The sequence below is a fragment of the Hipposideros armiger genome, unplaced genomic scaffold, assembly GCF_001890085.2.
Source record: "Hipposideros armiger isolate ML-2016 unplaced genomic scaffold, ASM189008v1 scaffold_164, whole genome shotgun sequence".
In the NCBI taxonomy this organism is placed as follows: domain Eukaryota; kingdom Metazoa; phylum Chordata; class Mammalia; order Chiroptera; family Hipposideridae; genus Hipposideros; species Hipposideros armiger.
Genome location: NW_017731514.1, coordinates 2,146,702 through 2,169,826, shown reverse-complemented (window position 1 = coordinate 2,169,826; position 23,125 = coordinate 2,146,702). Strand labels below are relative to the sequence as shown.

Sequence of the window (23,125 nt, the reverse complement as noted above, 5' to 3'; positions counted from 1 at the left end):
TCTCCGGGCAAAATTAACATGTTTAAAAACAACCTATGCTTTTGAGATTCTGACTTCCAAACAGGGCTATAAAAATAAATATTCCTAATGTTCGGAAGTAAATGCATTGTTTATTCCAGTCCCTTTCCATATTTGCTTCTAAGAGTAATTATTTTAAGAGAAAATGACATGATATCAAATAGATCAGAGCTTACACATGCTGATGAGAACCAACTGTGAAATACCCCTCATCTTCCCCAATAGTCACCGTCCTGCCTGCCGAGCGGCCCCCCCACATTCAGCCACCCTGGGGTGGGTCCAAGGTGCCCCGTCAGAACTGTTTCTAGATTTAAACAGCACGGAGGACAAAGACGGACGGGGGTGCTTCTTCGCTTTTCACGATGCTGAAAATACTTAACCTAAAATATAATCCTCTGCTGAAACTGTGTGATTCAAGGGGACGGAATAATGGTTCTTAATTTTAAATCAAATTTAACATTGCTAAAAGGAATATGACAGTCACTGTTTGAAAAATACGGGCTTTACTTAAAAATTACACCATGCCTAGGGGGAAAAAAAACTAACACTATCCAACAACAGTGGAATGGTTTCATGAATTATGCGACATTCTCTCAGCAGAGCACTATGTGCGGGAGGTAGAAATGATCTTTACCAAGATCTCTACATAATACACGGAAAAGCTTCTGCTACAAGGTTAAATGGGGGAAAGCACAAAACAGAATTTCATACATAATATGCTCTCAACTATGTAAATAAAATGCACGGGGAAAAACAACCTATAGGAAAGGCACTGGAGCAGCTGCTGTCCCCGAGTGCCGGAGTGGGCCTGCACCCCGTCTCCTGATGGGGACACACACGGGACCCCGTGCCGAGGACAGGGTGCAAAATGCAGCTCAGGCTCAATGCCGGAGGGTCCTCCTTCCTCCAGCCCAAAGCTCTTCGCTGGGACCCACATGCTCAGCTGAGCCTCTCAGAGACAGAGGAGCAAACTGGAACCAATTCTGCTTTCCCACCAGCAGCCCGGAGAAGAGGCTCAGGCTGGCTCAGAGGCCTGGCCACGGGCAGGACAGGTGGCAACAGCTCAGTCACTTGCACGGCTGATACCGGGAGTCCACCCCGAGGCACCAAAACGGAGCCCAGGTGGATGCAAGACTGCTGCCGGGCCCTCCCGTGGGAAGCGTGAGTGGAGGATGGAGGACGGGGGCCCTTCCCCAGCCCTCCCTGCACGGCTGTGCGGGCAGAGAGGCTCGTAATGAAAGGAACGGCTACAGAGAGAAGACATACAAATAAATGGGTTCTTCTCAGCAGTGGGACCGTCCAGCCCTTTACCTCCCGCCTCCAGACAGTCTAAACTTTCCAATTCTTCCACACTGAGCAAGTATTTTTCATTAAACAAGCCACATGGTCTAATTGTGCAACCAACACAGAAACCTCCTGTAGGATCCCACTCCACACGGTGAGTGCACACTGAGCTGCTCTGCAAAGCGTGACACACACGTAAACACAGCCCCTAGCTTCAAGGGGCTGGCACCTCCGGGGGCACACAGGAAAGAGAACACATAACACAAGGCAAACCTGAATCACAGTATTCAATAGTTGTAAGGGAGGTGTGTAAGCTACCTCATTTTAAAAAAGTAAAAAGCGGAACAAGTGTGGCAAGGACGTGGACAAATCAGAACCCTCCTGCACAGCTGGAGGGAACATGACACAATGTAGCCACTCGGGAAAACAGATGGCGGCTCCTCAAAAGGCTAAACAGAGGGTTCCGTGTGACCCAGCAATTCCACTCCTGGTATATACCCAAGAGAAATGAAAACATGTCCCTACTAAACTTGAACCCAAAGGTTATCTATAATAACCAAAAAGTAGCAAGAACCCCAATGCCCATCAATAGATAACTACAGCGCGGTATGTCCACATAAGGACTACCCCTAAAAGGGACTGAAGTGCTGATAAATGCCACAACATAGATGGCCCCTGAAACATCACGCTAAGGGAAAGAAGCCGTCTAGGAAGACCCCCTACTGTATGGTTCCACTTAGAGGAACTTTCCAGAAGAGGCAAACCTATAGAGATGGAAACTAGATTTGTGATTGCCAGGGGCTGGCGGTGGGGGGCTGGAGAGGAATGGGGGGACCACTACTGGGCGGGTACATGGTTTCTTTTTAGGATGATGAAAATAGTCTAGAATTAAATCATGGCGATGATTACACTACTGTGTGACTTTCTAAAAACCAATGAATTTTTCACTCCAAGTGGGTGAATTTTATGGCATGTAAATTATATCTCAATAAATCTATTTTTTAAGCAGTAATAGTAACTATTGGTAGAGGTCAGCAGCGGGTGGAAAACAGGAAGCGAACAACCAACCCCTGAAGCCAGGTACTGGCAGGTGGGGGGCTTCATCACACCACCCTGTTAATTTCGGAGGTGGAAACTTTCCATAATGAAAAGTTTTTCCAAGTCAAGTTGTGAGAGTGGGTCAAGTGAGTGAGGGGTCAAAAGGGACAAATTCCAGTAAAATCAGTAGGTCCTGGGGGTGTGATGTGCAGCATGGTGACTACAGTTCGTGGTACTGCTTTGTATGTTTCTAAGTTGCTAACAGGATAGACCTTGAAAGTTCTCACCACAAGAAAGCATGCTTTGTAATTATGTATGGTGACAGGTGCTAGCTGGACATTTTACAATGTACACAAACATCACATCATTGTGCTGAACACCTGAAACTCATACCATGTTGCATGTCAATTACGCCTCGACAAAATAATTAACTCATGAAAGCTGGGCGAGGCCTGTGGCCCAGGTCGTCCTGCATTCCTGCAGGGAGGGCACTCGGCCCCTGTCACAGCTGACGTGCCACCATCCTCCGCCCATTCCTGCAGGTCACCACTAACGTGCACACTGCCAGGCCCTCTGGGCAATTTCCAGGCTGTGGCACTGGACTTTATTGACCACTCCCTCCTTGAAAGCATCCCACCCTTCATTTCAGTGACACTTTTTTGCTGCTTGTAGAATCACGTCTCCATTTCCTTCCCATGACCTGCCATCGCTCCCCTTGGGGACACACGTGGCCGTCCTTCCCCGTCTACTCTGCTCCAGGACAAGGACGTGGGAGTCTCGCTCTTCCAGGACCCCTGCAGTGAGGGAGGGGAGGGGAGTGTCCATGAGAGAAAGCCAGGAAGGCTTATGAACATGGGCACACTCAGCGGGCATGCCCTCTGGCCTCTGCCGGTGCCCTGCACACGCTGAGAACGCAGACCCTTAAGAGGTACACACACCTGCCGTTGCATGTGCGGGAAAGCCACAGGCTAAGACAGTGAAGGGATACGATACAACTACAGTGTCAACAGCAACATTGCCCGGACACTCAGCATGGGTAACACATGGCTCTAAGCTCACTCAGGCCTCACAGCACCAAGGACACGGGTGCTATTTCATCCCCAGGCCCAGGTCCACCAGGGCAGCTGGTGGGCACCGAGCCCAGTCTGAGCCGGTCTGAGCCGGTCTGAAGGCAGTCAGGCTGGGGAGCAGCATCTCCAGCCTCAGGGTCCGTGATGACCCGTCTCTCAACAGCAGGAGCCTGGACTGACGCCGACTCCTTCACAGAGAGCCACACCCGCCCCAGGACAGCCACTGTTCTCAGCCCTTGAGCCAAATGCAGTCAAGCCTGGAAGACCCCGGAAACCCCAGGGCCGGCCCTCACCCTCCACACGGTCCCCGCTCCCACAGCAACCAGCCCGACAGCAGCGGGACCCTCCTCCCAGCTCTGGCCCACACGCATCGTACTCGCTCCAGCAGTCCTGTCTCCCGGACCAGCAACGCCACACTCAGGTCAACTCTGTCCCATCCTGCCGTCAACCCAGCAAACGTGCATTCCGATCGCCTGGGTCTTCCGAAGGAACTGGGTGGCCAAGTCCTCAAGACAAACTTATTTACCACATTAATTAAATGGTCTATTTAACATGGAATATCAATTTTCTAATCACATCTCAGTTGAACTTCTTGTTTCAATTAACATCTCTGAAGCCTACTGACAGAGGTCCTACTGTTCCAGGGCCATTAAGAACCTTTTCATTATCTGTCACATGAGGGCCGAGAAGCAGAAAGGCAGAGGCCCTGGGGAGCCGGCCTGTCCCTGGCTTCGGTGACAAGTGGGGAGTGAGGGAGGAAGTCCTCCCTAGTTGCTTAGCAATGAAAAGCCCTCCCATGGAATCCTAAGTGGAAACAAAGTGTGAGAGGGGCTGCAACAAAAAGCACTGAGTGCATGTTCTCCGTCCGTCTCCGAGGACGATCTGTCCTCAGGAAACCCAGTCTCTCGGTCGATCGCAGTGACAGGACCGAGGCCAACTGGAGGCTCTCCTGGCTAAAAACACACTCATTCAAACAAACGAATGCCGTGTCACATGACAACAAATTAAAAATCAGTTTTCAATGAAAACATCACAACTAAAGAGGAAAGCCCAGTCTTTGGGATTTATTTTTTAATTCACAGATGGATTAAAAAGTAGATCCCTCACTTATATTACCAGAATTTTCTTAAACGTAAAATATGCTCAAAACAGAGAAAGATATATTACATTTGGCTGCTGTGACACATACAGAAGAAAAGCCATGCCGTAAAGACAAGCGGCATAACCCAACCTAAACCTCCATTAAACCAATTACTTTGCACGTAATTAATATTCCCATAAAATGAAACGTTACTGGTATATCAAAAGCAGAAAGGTGATGAAATGCTACAGAAATGCAATTAAAAGAGATTGTTTCTATGGTGTAAGCAAAACATTCAACTAATATTCTATAACCTTAACCTCAGACATTTAAATCCAAACCATTAAAGCCAGTGCTCAGACGGCCATTAGAATGAATCTACACTCCCCAAATATACATTATAGTTCTCCTCATACATTAAAAACAAGATATTAATAACAATAACTGCATCTCAATGACTTCAGTAGTTGGGCACATGATGTAAAGACTTTTTAAAGCTGGCACCAATGAGAAAACTATTATTCTTTATTATTAGCTATCATTAATAACATTAAACGTGATGACAGTTTTCAGTGTTGGTATAACTATGCACAGTAAAGCCGCTGAAGTTCATGGTTAATGTTGTGAGAAGGAAACTCAGGACATGATCTTACCTATGTGTTCGCAAATGAAGACGACAAAGAAAGGAGTGACCAGGTCATTTATCCCCTGCACATATCCACTGGCGGGGTGACGGATCGCCCATATAAACAATATCCTTTCAAAAATCTGAAAGAAAAGTGAACGAACAGGTGGTGAAGCAAAAAGCAAACACACCAGAAACTTTAAAATGCATGTGTTCTTTTACTTAAAATATATACTATTGGGGCCGACCGAGTGGCTCAGTTGGTTAAGAGCGCGAGCTCTGAGCAACAGGGTCACCAGTTCGATTCCCACATGGGCCAGTGAGCTGTGCCCAAGCTGAGCTGCCGCTGAGCTGGTGAGAGCACGCGCTCTTAACAACAAGGTTGCCGGTTCAACTCCTGCATGGGATGGTGGACTACACACCCCTGCAACTATCCCACTCTCCTCACTGTAATTCTCCTCACCGTCACTCGGGCCCACCCACTCTCCCCCATCCTCACTCGGACAGGTAACTGACCAAGGCACACACTGTACCATCACACGGGCCACATGCCCACATGGCTGAAAGGCCTTCCCATGGCCCCGCCTCCTGACGGGGCCCAGTCCACAGCAAGCGCCCTGGCCTTCCTGGGTGTCCCTCACACCGAGCACCACATTCTAGCGGCCGGCTTCTCTGAGCCCGCCAGGCTGTCACCTGCCACCAGGCCCGCTGCCTGGAGAGCCTGTCCCTCCCTTCCTGCATTCCCGAGCTTCAGATTCACTGACGGCACTGCCCCTCACAGAGGGGCTGCCAAAGGCCCCCCCCCACCTCATCCTGCTTTGTGAACCTGGCCCCCTTCTCCCCAGGGGGAGTCCCTGCGGAGCCTTCCTGCCCCTCCCTGGGGTTCACCCACCCCTGCTGTCCCTGGGCCTCCCACCACCAGGCTGGCGGTGCAGGCTTCCCCATAGCTCAGGGGCCGGTTACATCATCCCCAGACAAGCCACCCTTGCAAAGGCTACTGTGCTTGTACCCAAGGAGGGCAGTCCCTTCCCACGTTGCCCACACCCCTAACCACCACTGAGCTGTAGTCCAGCCCCCGACTCCCCACAGTCAGCACCAAGTGCGGCGTTCACAAGGAGGGGCCAGCGGCCCAGGGCCCACACCCACCGGCGCACACCCCCTGCCCCGTTCCCACCCTAACACAGCATCCGCGGTGCTTTTCCAAAGCGACAAAAACATCAGGTGGACACCTCCCCAGCGCAGCGCCAGTAACAGCGGGCGCCCAGTGGCACCTGCTGAGTGACACACTCACGCGGACATATCTGTACACATCTTTCATTTTAAGACAATAGCTTTCTAGCGAGAACTGAATATTTTAAACATGACTAAAAGACCAAAATCACTCAACAACGCAGCCCATTAAGCATTTCTCGCGTGTAAACCCTTAGCGGCTGATGACGCCCCAGCTGGAAGCTGCACTTGCAGCCAGCGCGGGGACAGCACCTCAGACAGCCGAGAGGACAGAAGAGGAAGCAGGTCCCAAGGAGGCAAGAAACTCTCTCTTTGGGGCCCCAGCCCCTCTCGGCCACGAGGCAGAAACGCAGCCGCCACGGCCCTGTCGGGTCACCTGGGCACCAACCAGGAAGGCCCCAGAGACAGTGGTACAGATGCCTTTGACAGCTTGACCCAGGGAGGCATGACGAGGCCGCAACCAGCTCCCTGCCCGGGCAGGTCTCAGGGAAGACCGGGCTGGCCTGGGCTCCTGGCTCAGTCCACAGGCAGACTTCTCTGTGAGTCCAGAGCAAGTCGAGCGAGGCGCCACCTGAGCCTCCCCTGGGGCAGCGTGCGAAGGCACCCCAAGGTGAATCCGAGTGAACGAGGCTGAAGAAGGCCGTGAGGAAGTGGCCAGCCTCTCAAGCAGCAAACAAACAGAAGGCAAGCACTTGGAAAGCACTGTTTACAGGGCAGCAAAGGACCTGGCGATTACCTTCTATGCCCCGTCCAAGCCGCTGAGCGGGCCCCAGCCTACCCCGCCTTCCGGAAGCTCGGTGCCAGCCCAGACATTAACGCTCTTGAAAGAGTGTATTTATATTGCTTTGGGGGAAAATTTAGAAGTCAGACTTCCTATTAATTAAGAAAAGCTATCGCTCAGTTCAAGGTATTTAGATTTCACTCTACTCAATCACTCTCAATAACCTGAAAATTATATTTTTAAGACTTTAATCCCAGCAACATGTAAATATAAAGGGGACAGGTAGTTCAAGCATAAAATAAAAATGGCTTTTAAAGACCGGCTGAAATGGTGAAAAGAGCATGTCCCGTGGAGGGTGAGTGACACGCGACGCAGATGCTGGCTCTGCCACTACGGAGAAGCATGCTTTGGGGCCATCGCGCCCTGCGTCCTGCAGAGAGCTGACTCCTGAGTGCCAGGGGCGCTGAGGCGGCCTCCAAAGACAGCCAACCCAGCCTCTCCGCCAGGTCCACCACCTCCAGCCGAGTGGCTGTGATCTCACGGATGGCCCGCTGTGACCATCGCTGCTCAGCCCCTGGGCTCCACGTCCCACAGAGCAGCAGAGGGAGCTGCTAGCATCAGGCCACACAGTCCGCCCCTGTGGCTTCCCAAGACACCAAGGACAAAGTGCCAGCCGCCGGCCACGACCACCGTGCGCGACCTGCAGCTCCCTTCCTGTCGCCTCATCGCCTCCACTGGTCCTCTCACCAAACCCACCACCTGTGTCCCTGCCTCAGGGCCTTTGCACTGCTCGTCTGCCTGGGACGCCCGGCTGCCACACTTCCCATAGCTCCCATGATTCTAGAACAAGAGCTTGTTCAAACGCCATCTCCTGAGAGACAGACACCTCCCTTTATCACCCCATCTCGAACAGCACCCCTCTTCCAAGCCTGCGGCTCTTCCCCTGAGGAAGGGTCTTCCTCCATCTTGTTCACTGAGGTGCAGACCAGGCTGTGAAGCCATCACAGGGGGCCGCCTGCAATCAGAAGCCACAGCAGACTGCAGAGGGTGCGGGGTCTCTTTCCTTTGTTTTTATTTTCACTGACTGTGGTTTACTCTGCTTCTTTTGTCTTAAAATAGTTCATAGGAGTTTGCTTTGTGTTTTGAAATCACAAAAATTCTTCCCAAAATATCTCTTCTGCACATCAACTTATTCTCAACAACAATAGTAAAAACAGTTGCTACGATGTGCTTCCACCAGGGCTGAAAAAATGAAAATACAACAGGTATTCCCAGTTTGTTTGCTAAATTTCAGAAGCCTGAGTGCCAGGAAAGGTTTTCCCCCCGCCCCCACCCCCCCCAAAAAAAAAACACACTAGTTCTTCCACAGAGGGCTACCAGAGGGGCTCCCAGGAGGGGCTCCCAGGGGAGGCTCCCAAGGGGGGGTTTCTGGAGGGGGGGAGGTCCCAGGAGGTGCTCCCAGGGGGGACTCCCAGGGGGGGCTCCCAGGAGAGGCTCCCAGGGCCCCCACCGTAGCCCTTCTGTCTTCACTTTGTAAGCCTCGTCTCCTGGCCTCCACTTGCCCCCCAAGGCAGTGCTGGGCACCAGCAGCTCAGGGCGCTCAGGGGGCTGAGGTGCCCTGCATTCTAAAAACTGAAATACACTGAAATTGAAAATGTCGCTGTGCTTATGGTTACTTATAAAAAAATCTGATTTCAGAAATCTGAAAACATCGTAATTCAACCATATGTACCAGCAATAAGACTTTACAACATATAAAGAGCTATAGAGATAATTTCTGTGAGAGGAGCAACAAAATATACAGTTCCACTGAGAAGACCTGTGGGATTTACAGCCCCCGAAACCCTGGAGCCACGTGGGCTCAGAAAGAAGATATTTACAACACAAGTGTTTGCAACATGATTCAAGGACCATTCCCCTATGTGAATTATAAGACCTGATGATGAAACCAAGTAAGAGTCTCTAACCAATCTAAAATGTGGACTAAAAGGCAGCCATCCATCACACGAAAGACACACTGAGTTCCCTAAGACACGACTGACGACTGACGCTACGACTGCAACATAATTAACAACTTGCTGCTCTCCAAGAAGCAACAACACACGTTTGTTGTGTGAATCACTCAACCTTCAATTGCATTCAAATACGTGGATTTCCGTCCCCTATTCTGTGCTTAAGGTGTCTTGACAGGTTCACAAGCACAGCTGCTTCATTACACTCACAACTGAAGTACAGGAAAGAAACAACACTTTCAAACAAAATATCACAGCGTCACTATCACCAGACCGAACAGTCAACACAGCTGACAGGTTACACGTCAAAGCACAGAAGACAATCAAGGACGCTCAGAGAGCGTCTTTCCAATTAAAGAGCAACAGGCTTCCACTTCGGGCAGCAGGACACCTGAGATGTGAACCAACAACCCCAAGTCAGGAAAGCTCCATCCTGGCCAACCCGGCTTGACTTCGGGAAGTAAACCTCAATGCCAGGAAGTCCACCCAACAGAATTCACCACTTTAACAGAATAAAGGAACAAAAACATATTATCATCTCAGATGGCAGGAAAAGGGTTTAATAAACCTTGGCAACCATTTATGACTTTAAAACCCTGAGCAAGGCACGGTCCTTAACATGATAAAGAGGATCTATAAAACCTAGAATAAATACCGGAAGTCAGTGGTGCAATGTTAACAGATGTCGCTTTTAACTCAGGAATGACACCAGGTACCTGCGTTCACCGCTTAGAGTCACTATTGTGGCAGAAGTCGGAGCCAGCAAAACAAAACAAATAGGGCCGGCCGAGTGGTGTGGCGCGTTGGTTAGGAGTTGGCTTGGGACGCCAGCTCTGAGCAGTAGGGCCCCAGTTTGGATCCCACATGAGGGCCAGTGACACTGCCCTCTACAGCTAAGATGGTGAACAACAGCTCGACCTGGAGCTGGGCTGCTGTGAGTCGCCGGCGACGGCGTAGGCTGCAGTGGGGCGGCAGTGGGGCTGCAGTGAGCTGCCATAAGCTACCGTGAGTGGCCAGCAGCCGGCTTGAGCAGCCGTCCAGTGGCCGACGACCAATCTGCCTCACCCGGGAGGAGTGCAATAATAATACCAACATGGGCCAGTGAAGCGACATCCTCAACTAGACTGAAGCACAAAAGGACAGCAACTTGTCTGTTCCCCTTCCCCGATTCCCCAGTGCTGTTCCCTCCCCCCAATTCCCCAATTTAAAAAAATAAAAAATAAATAAAGATAAAAGAGAAAAATGTAGGTACAGAACAGAGAGTAACAACGGAACTGTCCTTATTCACAAATGATATATACAATTAAGTTCTTTAAAACCTCAACTACACCTATACAGGAAATATCCGAGTTCATGAAAGAGGTCAGTAAGTTTGCCAGATAAAGGATTAACCTACAAAAGTCAACTGTATTTCTACATACGGTCAATAAAAAACTGGACAGTGCAATTAAAAATTTTAAAGATACCATTAATAAAAAAGTGTATCTATCAATATGAGCAGATTTCATAAGCTGGGCAATACATTTAAGGAGAAAACGCTGTTTAAAAATAAAAGATCAGTAGAACTAAATAAATGCAAACACAAAATGTTAATTCTCTCCAACTGATCAATAGGTTCAGTGTGCTTTCGGAGATTTTCATGAAATGCAACAAGCTGATTTTAAATTTATATACACGAGTAAAAGGTCAAGAACAGCCCAGAACCAAGACCAGACGTGAGCGGCCTGTCCTACCAGACATTAAGGCCACTTAACCAAGACCAGAGAAAGCTGGCACGGTGACGAATGGACAGACAGCAGTGAAACAGCTGAGAGGCCAGGAGGGGCCCCCGACACACGACAGAGCTGACACACAGGCAAGGGGCACAGCTCTTGTCCAGTGGGGACTTGCACGGACACGGGGCTGCTCCCTCAAACTCCTTGCAGTCAGCACCAGGGATTACGGCCCTGAAGGTACAAGGCAAAAGTTTAAAACTCTTAGAAGAAATAAGTCTTCTCTGAAACCATGAGGATGGGAAACAAGTCTAAGAACACAAAAAGGCCTGACTGGAAGGAAACTGACTACGTTAAATTAAGATCGTTCTCTTCACCAGTAGTGTGAAAAAACAACCTACTAACTAAAAGAAGGCACATGCACCCATATATATCCCAAACAGAATCAGTATCCTGAGCCTACTGGGAACTCGTACATACCACTGGAACAAACGAACAACACAACAGAAATATGGGACATGAGCATTTCGCAGGAGAGGAAAAGCAAACGGCCAAGAAACTGATGAAAAGGCACTCCATCGACATTAAGGAAATGAACATTAAAAGCACAATGAGACACTACTTCATACCCGCCAGCCAGTTCAAGGACACTAGCCGTCTACCTGTTCCGAGCGGTGATGAGGGGCCGGCACCGGGCAGTCCTCAAGGTGTGTGCCCCACACAGCCCACACGCCACCCCTCGGTGCACACCCTGGGGGACTGTCACACGTGAACACCGGACTCTTGCAACAGTGCTCAAGCGACACCCTGAGAGAAAGCACCAGGAAGGGGGCCCAGGTGCTCCACATCAGGCTGGATCAGTACATCATGGAGCCCACAAGGCAAAACCTCACAGCAGGGAAAACGAGCCTCATCTCCAGGCATCCGTGGGCGGAGCTTAAAACCTTCCTGCTGGGACCTAGAGAGCAATCACAAATGAACAGATCTGGCACAATCCATTCCAAATAAAGAACAGAAACAGGCAAGACACACATGTGCATATACACACATGACAAAACCATGCAGGAAAGCGAGAGAACAGCTAACCAAAACTCAAGAGACTGGTTACTTGTCGGAAGACGAGAAAATGTTTGGGGTAAGACCCAGAAGGGACCCCAACAATGCTAACCTGACTCTGTTTCTTCAGCTTGACAGTGGGTATCTGGACGTTAATTTTCATTTTTCTTTAAATTGGACACATAGGTTATAGAAACCCTTCTGCTCTGATATACTTCACCATAAAGACAGAGAGAGCGGAAAGGGAAGGTCTGTGGATCAGATCCCCAAAATATGGGCCAGATGAGCTCAATGAACTGATGATGTAACAAGTAAGTATTTCTTGGGCTCTCACAAATGCATCCCCAGCTTTGAAAACAATTAAAAGGATCAATTATGAGCCAGTGAAGGGACAAGGCACAAGCCCCCCTCACACCACCAGCGCCTCAGGCCGGCCCTTCCCGCCTCTCAGCGCCCACGGAAGGGCCTGCAGAACCCCCCCAACCCCCAACTCCCCACCCTCCCAACACCCCCCGTCAGCGCACAGGGCACAGCGTGGGCCTTCACGCATCACTCATTCATCTCACCAACACCTGCCAAGAGCCTACGACGTCACCTGCCAGGCACCGTGTGGGTACCGGGGACGCCAGGGGAAATGGACCCAGGCCCTGTCCTCACAGAGCCGTCAGCCATGGCCAGAAGCCCAGCAAAACAGTTCAAAGACCCAGCAATTCAATCCAGCGAATGTCTGTGAGGCACCGGGGGTAGAGGCTGCCGACCTCACTGCGTTTCATCTACGGGCACACAGACACCTCCTAACATAGCCCAGGTGTAGGAACGGGACACTCAGGGGCTGCGGAGCCAGTGGTGGCAGGAGTGGGGGTGCTGGCAAGGTCCAGGGGCCAGCCAAGCAGAGCGGCCCCCCAGACAGAGGAGCCGCACACACGAGTCGGTGCCAGGACCGCTTTGACTTGGTCCGATCTGGGGGGACAGAGCCAACAGCCGTGCCCCCAGAGGCGTCTTCTTCCTGCCACGCAGGGCCCGGGTGGGGCCGAGCCCACGCTCCCCCAGTCAAAGTTCCACACAAGGTCATGCGAGGAGAGTCCAGCGTGAACGGACTGGGCTCCACCGCCATCCACTTCCAGGAAAACGTCCCTCTTTGAGGCCACGGACAACTCATCGCACCACTTCCAAGAACTAGACGTAAATAACGTGGTTTAAAAAGCCTGCATGTTTCATTACCCTCTGTGTCTGATTAAATGTAATGAGACATCACTTCTCCGTGGCTAACTGGGAAAAGCGTCTCATTTCCCCAATTTGTGAAACTCCCTAAAGCAGCAGGTCAGCAGAGGGCAGATAATGTGATCGCTGTGGAGGAAAAGTCACTCGCAGATGATGAAAAGGCCCCACTGCAACGCTTGAAGGCGGTTTGAATATGGTTCTCCCTCTAAACTCACTACACCAACCACAGCGGCCAGAGGCCACAGGTCAGAATCCACACTTCTTAGTGTAACAGGTCGAGTCTGTCCACCGCTGGACTGGACAGGGGATAAAAGGATCAAGTAGCCAGAAAGTCCTGAATTTTACTTTCAAATAACAATGTTGGATAAAAAGATTAATTACTAATTTCAACAAAATCTCCAAAGTCCCATGAGGTCCCAGGCTACACCAAGGACACAGCGAGGGGCCCAGGGCCCTGCTCTCGGGGAACTGACATACAAGGACAGGTGGAATGAGTGACATCATAAACAGGAAGTCAAATACAAGCCGAAAGCAAGTGCCATCAAGCACACAAAGTGTGAATGAAAGTGAGAGAATGGGCTGCTGACATCAGACAGGGTCTGTAGGGACAGCGTCTCTGACAAGGCAACATTCCAGGTAAGAGCTGAAGGCCCAGCAGCAAGCGGACCCCGAGAGGCAGGTGGCAGGTAAGACAAAGGGCAGCCGGGTGAGCAGGTGCTCTGTGCCACACACTGCTTGGGGCGCTGGGCACAGGGCTGAGACAACATCAAGAAGGTCCGCTCAGATGCAGCTTGCAGGGATGAGCAGACCCCGGGTCACGGGGTCCTTGGGGAGTTGAGCAGGAGCGGCCTCCAACGGTCCCGCGAGGGCCCCTATAGCCACAGCTGGGAGTGGGACGTCTGGAAGGCGCCCTGCCCCATCCCCACTGCTCCTGGGCCGGGGTGGCGAGGGCGCTGACTTCCTGGCAAGGCCACTGGCCCCAGCCGTCCTCCTGCTTGTGGGGCAAACACTGGGCAAGGATCCCCCACCCTCATGTCCTCTTGCTCACTTCAAGCCCCGCGCCCATCAGCAGTTAAACAAACTAAGTCCTGTGGTCCCCAAGTCTGGCTGAGCTTCCTTAAAATAGTAATTCCCAGGCCCCACCCCAGGAGTCTGGCTCAGGTCGGAGGGAGCCAGGAAACAGGCAGGCTAAAGGCTTTAAAGGCAATTAAATTATGAGTGAAGAATGAAACAGACACTTCACCAAGGAAGACCTACGCACGGCCAATCAGCAGACAGGACGCGCAACGTCATCAGTCCACAGGGAAGTGCAAATTAGGACCCTGTAAGGTACCGCGTCACATCCCCCGAAAATAGCTAAAATTACAGACTGGGGTATAGGCAATTAGAACTCTCAGTCACTGCTGCTGTGAACACAAACGGGTGCGGCCACTCTGGAGGGCAGCTGGGCAGTATATGAACACTCACTTACCCTAAGACCGAGGGACTCAGCAGAGAGGGGAAAACAGACGCTTCCACCAGATACATACATGGAGGTTCATGGCCAATTTTGTCTGCAATGGCCCAAAATTGGCAAGAAGCCCTATGTCCACCCACTGGTGAATGGGCAGCACACTGAGGCACACCCAGACAGTGACATGTGACATGTGGATGGGTGGCACTGTCCCAGGAAGAGAAGCACTACAAGTCTGCGACTCTAGGATGCCACTCCCACGAAGTCCTGAAAGCAGACGCTGGAGACAGAAAGCAGGTCAGGAGTGGGAGGGGGCGGGGAGCGGGGACGGGAGACGGAAGCAAAAGGACACGAGCAGACTGCTCAGGGCGATGCGCGTGCCCCACGTCATGATTCAAGTGCTTGTATTCCCACATAGAGGTGTCAAAACTAACCTAGCAGTGCCCTTAAAATTGGTGGATTTTATTGCATGTCAGTTAGACCTCAACACAGCTGACCGGAGGACGGGGGCGGGGATGGGGGAGCAGACAACCAGAGCAGAGCCCAGCATCACCTGATGATGGATGTGTGGACAGACTGGGGAAAATGCTTACGGCGGAAACCCTTCCCAAGCAGCCAGAAGCCCAGCCTTCAGTGGGCACACGACCCCCTGACATCAGGGGACAGGCATCTGGTTCCGTACAGGAAAGGAGGCCCCGGAGCGGGAGGCAAGCAGAAGTGCTACGAGCCACTTCTCCAGGACGTCGTCTCCGCCGCGCTTCACCACTGCTGCTGGTGGAATGTGAACGTGATGCGGGAGCTTGGGCAGCCAGCTTGAACCATGAGGTGCAAGCCAGGCACAGAGGAGCAACCAATTCATAGCTGGTGAGCCGGCACCGGGGCGGTAACCAAGGCGGGTCCTGTGCAGCCGCTGCAGTGACATGCTGCCGTGGCATGTACATCTCGGCCTGACCCCCACTGTGCGGGCACACACCTCGTCTGGCCTGCTACTAACACAGGACCAGCAACCCACAGTCCTCCCGAGGCCCCTTGCTGAGAGCATTTTGTGTCCCCCAACACTACGTGGTTCCAAATCACACCCTCATCCGCTCGCAAGAAGCAGGACCCCACCTGCTCCCCGAAGCCCATCTGCCCTGGGGACGGAGTGCCCTCCAGCGGGGCGGGGACAAGCCTGCACCTCCCTACCCCAGGGGCGCAGGAGAGCCGAGGAGAAATCGTGAAGGAGAGACACCCACTGCCAGGGCACAGGCACTTCGGACCAAGGGGATCAAGGTCCCCGGACGTCCCCACAAGCAGACCAGCCAACACCCACTGGCGGTGACGGCTCCTTCTCTGTAAAACCGAGAGGCCTGTGAGCTCAGCTCTACAGAGAACGTGTCAAGTGGTAGAAAAAGTACAGAAATAAACCAAAGGACTTGTGAAAAACTCTATTTTCCATGTAAAAAATAACTAAAACAGAGATTATCTGTTATTTTCCAGATACAGTAAGCACAAGTATTGAGAAGGACAATCAAAGAGAAGTATCTTAAAATGACTACTTCTGTGGGAAGCTGGTTTCCTCCTTTGTGGCACACAATCAATAAGTACTTTTGCTTTAATAATCCTGGATTTTTCTTTTTTAAACACAGTTACTGCACAGATAAAAAATGTCAAAGTTTAAAAGTGCATTCACTGGGGCAATCAAGATGCAAAAAAGGGCCGGCCGAGTGGCTCAGTTGGTTAAGAGCTCGCTCAAGAGTGTGAGCTCTGAGTAACAGCGGTTTGAGTCCCATCCCGAGCTGAGCAGCCGCTGAGCTGCCAACAGGTGGCAGGATAGCTCAGCTTAAAAAAAAAAAGATGCAAAACAAATGTTTCAAACAAAAACATTTCAATTTTAAAAAGATCCATTTAAAATAACAAAAATTAATGATAGTTAAGAATAAACCTAATAAAACATATGCAAAATCTTTTATGGAACAAATCTTAAAACTTCATTGAAAGGCATTAAAAATGGCCTAAAAATGGGGAATTAGCATGTTCACAAAAATGACAACTGGATTTCATCAACATGTCAGCTCTCCCAAATTGATCTCTAGGTTCTGTGCAATGCGGATCACAAATGAGGCTTTCAAAGCAAAACCGAGACCATCTGACTCTGAGCCTTATGTGGGAGAGCAAAGACCTCAGACCACCGGTCGATTCTGGAGGGAAAGAAGTGGGGGTGTGGACACTGTCCACCACCTATATGGACTCACAGTCGAGTTGAATTAACAAGCAGGACGAGGCATTAAGGGGCCCAGTGTTCAACTGGGACAAGACAGCACAAAAACAAGATCTATGCAAACATGAAAATGACAAACACCGGAAGTGACGCTGCAAACACGGGCGACACGACAGAGTCCATAGTGGTGCTGGGACTGACAGGTACTGATGAGAAAGTTAAACTGGATCCCTGCTCTGATCACTGAGAAGACAGGGAGAGACCAGCCATGCAGCAGGAGAAGCTATCTGACATACACACTGACAAAAAGTCAGAATCCCTAACATACAAAGATGGATAACTAATAAAAATTAGAACAACGCCCCAAACAAACACAGGCAAAAGACAAGATGAAGCGTTTCCCAGGAGAGGGACACAGGGGTGCGCGAATACAGATGTTTACCCGGCAGTAATCAGAGAAACGGACGCAAAGACCACAACAGAGATCCCGCCAGAGGCGGAAATGAATGAGATGCAGACCCCAGGACCAGCAACGACGCGAAGCACCAGGCCGCTCACACTCCCAGGCGAGCGCTGAGTTAGTACAGCCGTCTGGAAGGCATGTGGACATGACCTAGAAGTTAACAGGCTCACACGCGGGAATGCAACAATCTCCCTTGTTCGAGAAGGCCCTCGAGAAGGCCTGGCCTGCGGGCACCTGCGTAAATGTGCGTGAAGGCACCAGGCCACACAGTTCCCACACCAGAACATCAGAAGCCACCCAAACGCCCACCAACAGGAAAAGGGCTGCGGAACGTGTGGACTATTTCAGTAACCGACTACTATACATCTAGAAACACAGATGAGCTGAATCTCAGAAAACAACGCAGAGACAGAAACCAGCCGCGCAGACCAGACCCCGTAAGGGGCCCTGTCCTGTCACAGGACGTGCACTCGCGTGGTGAAGAATCCTGTACAGTCAGGAGAGGGGTCAGCTCCCGGGAAGGGAGGGGCTCCCAGAGGCGAGAGGACGCCGAGCAGCCTCCACACTGGCAGTCACGTTCGCGGGGGTCCTGGGCCCGGGAACGCACGGTGGGGTCATGAGCGTTTACTCCACGTTCACACGCACGGCATGTGCTCTCTTGCGCGCATGACACAGTAAGAATATTTTAAGAATAATGGGCCACTTCTGTCGGCGGTCATGTCCATAAGGGCCACCCCCAAACCTGCTTGTGGGTAAAGCAGCCCAACTGCACCAACCACCTTGCCAGGGAAGCGGGCACCGGTCACCCCAACGAAGGGAGCCGCCCCCCGCAGGCCCTTCCGGATGCAGCTCTCACCTCCGTCACCTTGGGTTGAAGTATTAAGGCCTCTGGAGTCATTCGCGGGATGTCTATGTGGATCTGGAGACAGAGGGAAAGAGACAAAAGGTGACAAACGTCATTTCAGGCATTAGCGTCAGAATGGCGACACTTAGCGACAGCAACCAGTTTGCTCCAGATCTAAACCTGCTCCCGGAAGACACTAACCCCCCACATTTCGAGTGTCTGGGGGCAGGGAGCAGGTTCTACCCGAACGGGGCCCCAGTGCTGGCAGGCCAGGCCTGTGTGACCCTTCCCAGCCAATCAGCAGCTGCCGCACGGTGAGGACCCGAGCGGCCCTCGGACACTTAGCAACATCATCCGCAGCAGTCAGTACACAATGTCCAGCCTCGGACACCGGGGGCAATTCAAGTACATCAGCAGTGCACACAAGTTTTCAGTTGTGACAGCTTCTCCTTGGAACCTGGCACATTTTCCTCCACTGGACAAAGTCCTGGGAGACCCAGGGCACTTTTCACAGGAAGCATTTAAAACTCTCTGCCTGACATGAGTCATAACACAGTTCGCATGTATGCCTGTGGGTTCAAGGACCAACCAAATAAGAACGTTCAGGGCTTGAGCTGGCATCACAGGCTGGCTCCCAACATCTCACGTGAATATCCCACACTGGCCAACGCTGTCACCATCCACAGGAAAACAGCCCAAACAGGCAGAGGGACACCTGACATTTCAATGCCAAGAGGGAGTCTGCAATTCAGGCTCGTTGCCCGTCCTTGCACGTGACCTGGGACAGTCTTTCCACTCTGCCGTGGGGACGTCCCTAGGCTTGGGCTCCGCATCCTCGTCTACTAGAGGCCTGCTGCACCCCTCTCAAGGGGCACTGGTGATGATCAAATAAGATGGTGGATCAGCAGTCTGAGAGCACAGCTCTGGGGCATGGGAACTGCTTTTGTCAGGTTCGTTCCTGCCCTAAACTCTCCCCTCAGGCGAGAACCCGGAAATCAGCAGCCCGAGGGGGCGCTGAGGGGGATGAGATTACTCAGGGAGAGAACTGGCACAGGAGCCCGGAGCCAGCACCCCAAGGTGTTCAGGGAACGTGGCCATAAGGCAATGATGGAAGCAAGTGGGAGGGAGACATCAGAGTACGCGGATGGCAGCCACGAGCCCCTCAAGCCTCTGAGCAGCATGGGAGGGGAGCTGAGCAGCGCCGGCGTCCCTGCTCTGTGCTGATGAGACTATGGGATGAGGAGGAGGAGGGGGACGTGCAGCCTGCGGGTGAGGGGGTCAGAGGACTCCAGCCCTGCCTGCAGAAGCCCAGGTGCGGGCGGGACCAAAACCCTTTCAGATCTCACCCCCAGAGCAGTGCTCCCTCACAGTCACACTCACACAGGCACACACATCTGTCCCCAGCACGCGCAGGCCAGCACAGCCCAGATTACAGAAGAGCTGCCTGTCACGTGTCTGCTGCTCAGACAGAACAGTGCACGTCATAACCACGCCCTGCCGCCATCTGCGTCATCAGGAGGAAATCCAGGGGGCTGGACACTCGGGGCTCCTCCAGACCACCTGTGCCCCCTCCCAAGTACAGGACTGGGCAAGTAGGGGAGGCACAGTGGCCTGCAGAGCCCCCAAACCAGGGAGGACACCCCAGATGAGTCTTTAACTCTGATCAGCTCCGTGTGCTCTGGACGTAACATCTTCAGCAAAATAAACACAAAACTCAAGTGAAGAGACAACAAAGGAATGGGGACACAGGACACGGCCTCCCAGGCTGTGGGAGGCAGGGGCTGCATCCCTCAGGGCAGTTCACGGGCCAGACACTGTGAGTGGGCGGCAGGGAGAGACCAGGCTGACCGAGGGCAGACACCACCTGGCCCGGCCGTGACCTAGCGGTGCGCCTGGGACAGGCGGCAGGACAGCACAGCGTCCAGTTCCAAGAGGCGGGCTTCTCGGCAGCGATGCAGACCAGCCAACCAGAAGCGGCCACAGGTTCCATCCGCCTCAACGGCGTGAATGCAGGAAGCTCTGGGGAGTCCACAGTAATACGGGAGCTTTTTATTACTTATCACAGCAACTGAATAAAGATGTACACAGCCCGTTTTTAATTAACTTTCCCTTAAGAAATTCATAACAGAATACAGCTTGCTAAATCTTTCAGATGGATGCTAGCTAATGTCATCCTTTGGAAGTCTTTTTCTTGAATAAGAATACGTCCAAAATGTGTTCAAATCACTACCAAATTTACCCGTTCTCTAAAACCAGTGACATGGACCAATAAACCAGGTAAGCAAGTATTTCCCTAACCTAATCCAAATGCGATCTGTCTCAAATCCGATGCCCAGTGTTACTGGGAAGCAGTGCCCTGTGGTCCGGGGGCCACCCAGGTATGACCGAGGACAAGCGTGGGCCAGGGGCAGAGGGGCTGCCAGGAAGTGACAGCAGCGGGTCCCCACCCGTCTTCCTTCTCCTCCCTCAAGGGCTGGTCTCCCCCAGAGCCTCCAGCGAACCCCGCCTGCGGGGAAGACGCTGTCCAAAGACCCACTTCACTTACAGCAACTCTAGTCATCAGTCAGAGGTGAGCCTGCTTTGGGCCTTTCTAACAGGCCTGTGCCAGGCTGGGAGGTGTGGCAGCCCCCATCCGGGCGGGAGAATTCACAGAGCTCCTCCACCCAGAGGCAGGGTTTCCAGAGGGACACAGTCCACATGGACACGTCTCCGGGAAACCAGAAGCCCGTCCAGAACGTGAGGCAGGGCAACCGAGCCAGAAGCACCTTTTGCTTTAGAGGCAGCACAGCCATCCGAGCTGTCACATTTTACAAAGACAGTGAGAACTCAGTGGGTCTCGACGAGCTATTCCAACAGCAAATTCCGGACACACTGTGAATTGTAAATCAATTGTTTGTTTTCATCTATTTATCAGAAAACACAGATCTGTGACCCAATCAGGAATATCCTCGGTAAAACAAATCCTCCCCCAAGTCATCACCAAGTTAAAGAACTTCAAGTCACACACGACAGAAGAAAGAGGGCCCCACCTGTCTGTACGTGTCCTGGTGGACTTCATCATTCCTAGAGTCATAATAGTGCTCAATAAAAGCAAAATACTCCTTTTGTTTTCTTTGGAGAGTAGCTGGTCTTCGGTCAACATTGGCAGGAAGGTAACCCTGGATGGGAGGGAAACACAAAGAGTAGGTGTGGTCAGTGCCTGTTCACAGTCTCCATTGGAAGATCAAAGCCGAAAGGCTCACGTGTTAAGTGACAGAGAGGGGAGGAGAGTGGGACAGGACAGTCAGCGAGCTGAGCACACGGCAGCCCCAGCCCCGTGCCTCTGAGTACCTGCGAACAGGCCAGACGACCCACTAAAACGTGCACTAAAATATTTCAATTCCAGCCCTCTGCAGAAAAGGTTCGCCGAGCCCTGCTCTGAAACACCGGCCCCACAGGCCACACAGCCTTCCCTCCTGTGTGTGGACACTTGTGTGTTTATGTCTAACCTGTGCCCTTTTCTGGGCACTTTGACGACTTCCAATGGTCCGAAATTCTAAACCGCAAGGCACTGCACATGGCGGACATTTCTCTGAGGCAAAACTCCTACAAGTGAATTGTGAGCTCCGAGGCATCCTGGATACACGACATGTGATCAAATGATACGGTGAATGTTTAAATTTTAAAAAATGTATTACAGTAAAAGACACATTGCCATTCACCCCCCTCAAAATACTCCTCCTCACTTTGAACACACCTATCCCATTGTTCTTGCCACTTTCTGAAGCAGTTCTGGAAGTCCTCTTTCGTGAGTGACTTGAGTTGTGCTGTCATGGCTGCCACAATGTCCTGATTCATTTGGACTTTTGGGAAGAGCCAGAAGTCACATGGTGCCAGATCCGGTGAATAAGGTGGGTGAGGACACACCGAAATGTTTTTATTTGACAGAAATTGCTGTATACCAGAAGTGATGTGTGACACGGAGCATTGTCATGATGGAGGATGATTTATGGCACACTTTAAAACACACCTTCTCTCAACCGTAGCTCACACCCGACTGACTGCACCAAACAAGTTGAAACTTGTCACACACTGTTACTAAGGTTCGATGCGCTGCTTCCATACTGAAGATCCCGGCCTTTCCGTTGGCTGGCACTCGGCAGCAGCAGTCACCGTATGTTTTGATCACGCCTCATATTTAAGGTTCTTGACGCCTTATTTCTAAGCGACCCTGCCATGAGGGGCGGCAGTCTGCATCCCAGCGGCTCCGTCACAGGCTCACCGCCCACCACACTCACCGACAGTGAGGAGAGAGTCCCGGTGAGGAGCGTGTGCACTAAAGCAGGTTGGAAAGGGGCGCACTCACTGGAGCGGTCCCCCCACCAGCCACACAGCGTCCCTACTCCTGAGGAAAGCTGTGCCTTTGTCCCCACTAAACGCTAACCTGCCCCCATGCACGCTGTATGCCCCCCTGGCTGCCATGCCTCCCGTGCCATCCAGTAAACCCCCGGGCATCTCCACAGCGCGCCCTCTGCAGCAGCGCGTCCCCCACACACAGCCCCTTTCCTGCTGGGTCGCCAGCCCCGACCTGCATGGGGGCAGGTCAGACCTGAGTGACAGGTGCTTCTTCATCAGATCAGGCATGGCTTCTGAAACGATTGTCTGGGGACCACGGCATCAACCACACCCGCTGTGACCTGTTGCTATTTCAAGTCTCTGCCGTCTCGCGAAGGATAAAAATTACCAAGTTTGCTTCCTTCTCTTTGTGCTGAAGTCACCACAGGCACAGGTTAAGGAAGAGAAGCTCCTCGGGGGCACTGAGCTACACACAGCGCTGCCTTTCGCCCTGGGACAAACGTGCATCAGGCTCACAGCCAGGTACAAAGAGGCACCTGGCTCAGGACCCGAGTGACAGTGCCCGGGTCCCAGGGACCTGGCGGCAGGCTGAGGAGGGTGCCCAGCCTGACTGACTCCAAAGCTCCTCACCTGAGAGCCCACCCTTTTAGGGGCATGTGGCTCAGTTCACAGGAACTCGAGAATCAAGTCCTACCCTGTGGGGTCTCTGTCTCTCTGTCTCTCTCTGTCTCTCTCTCTCTGTCTCTCTCTCTCTGTCTCTCT

The 23,125-nt window shown here is 52.0% G+C and overlaps 1 protein-coding gene across 3 annotated transcripts in view; it reads right to left on the bottom strand.

The window, feature by feature from the left end:
* The window catches only part of TBC1D22A (TBC1 domain family member 22A), a 285,991-nt gene that overhangs the window by 166,691 nt on the left and 96,175 nt on the right, over positions 1–23,125 (bottom strand). For all 3 annotated transcript variants that reach the window (XM_019651702.1, XM_019651703.1, XM_019651701.1), the window contains exons 6-8: positions 21,058–21,186; positions 18,041–18,103; positions 5,145–5,259 (exon numbers count right to left, since the gene is read on the bottom strand). In XM_019651702.1, the coding sequence (XP_019507247.1) occupies positions 5,145–5,259; positions 18,041–18,103; positions 21,058–21,186 (307 nt within the window). The remainder of the gene's footprint in view (positions 1–5,144; positions 5,260–18,040; positions 18,104–21,057; positions 21,187–23,125) is intronic.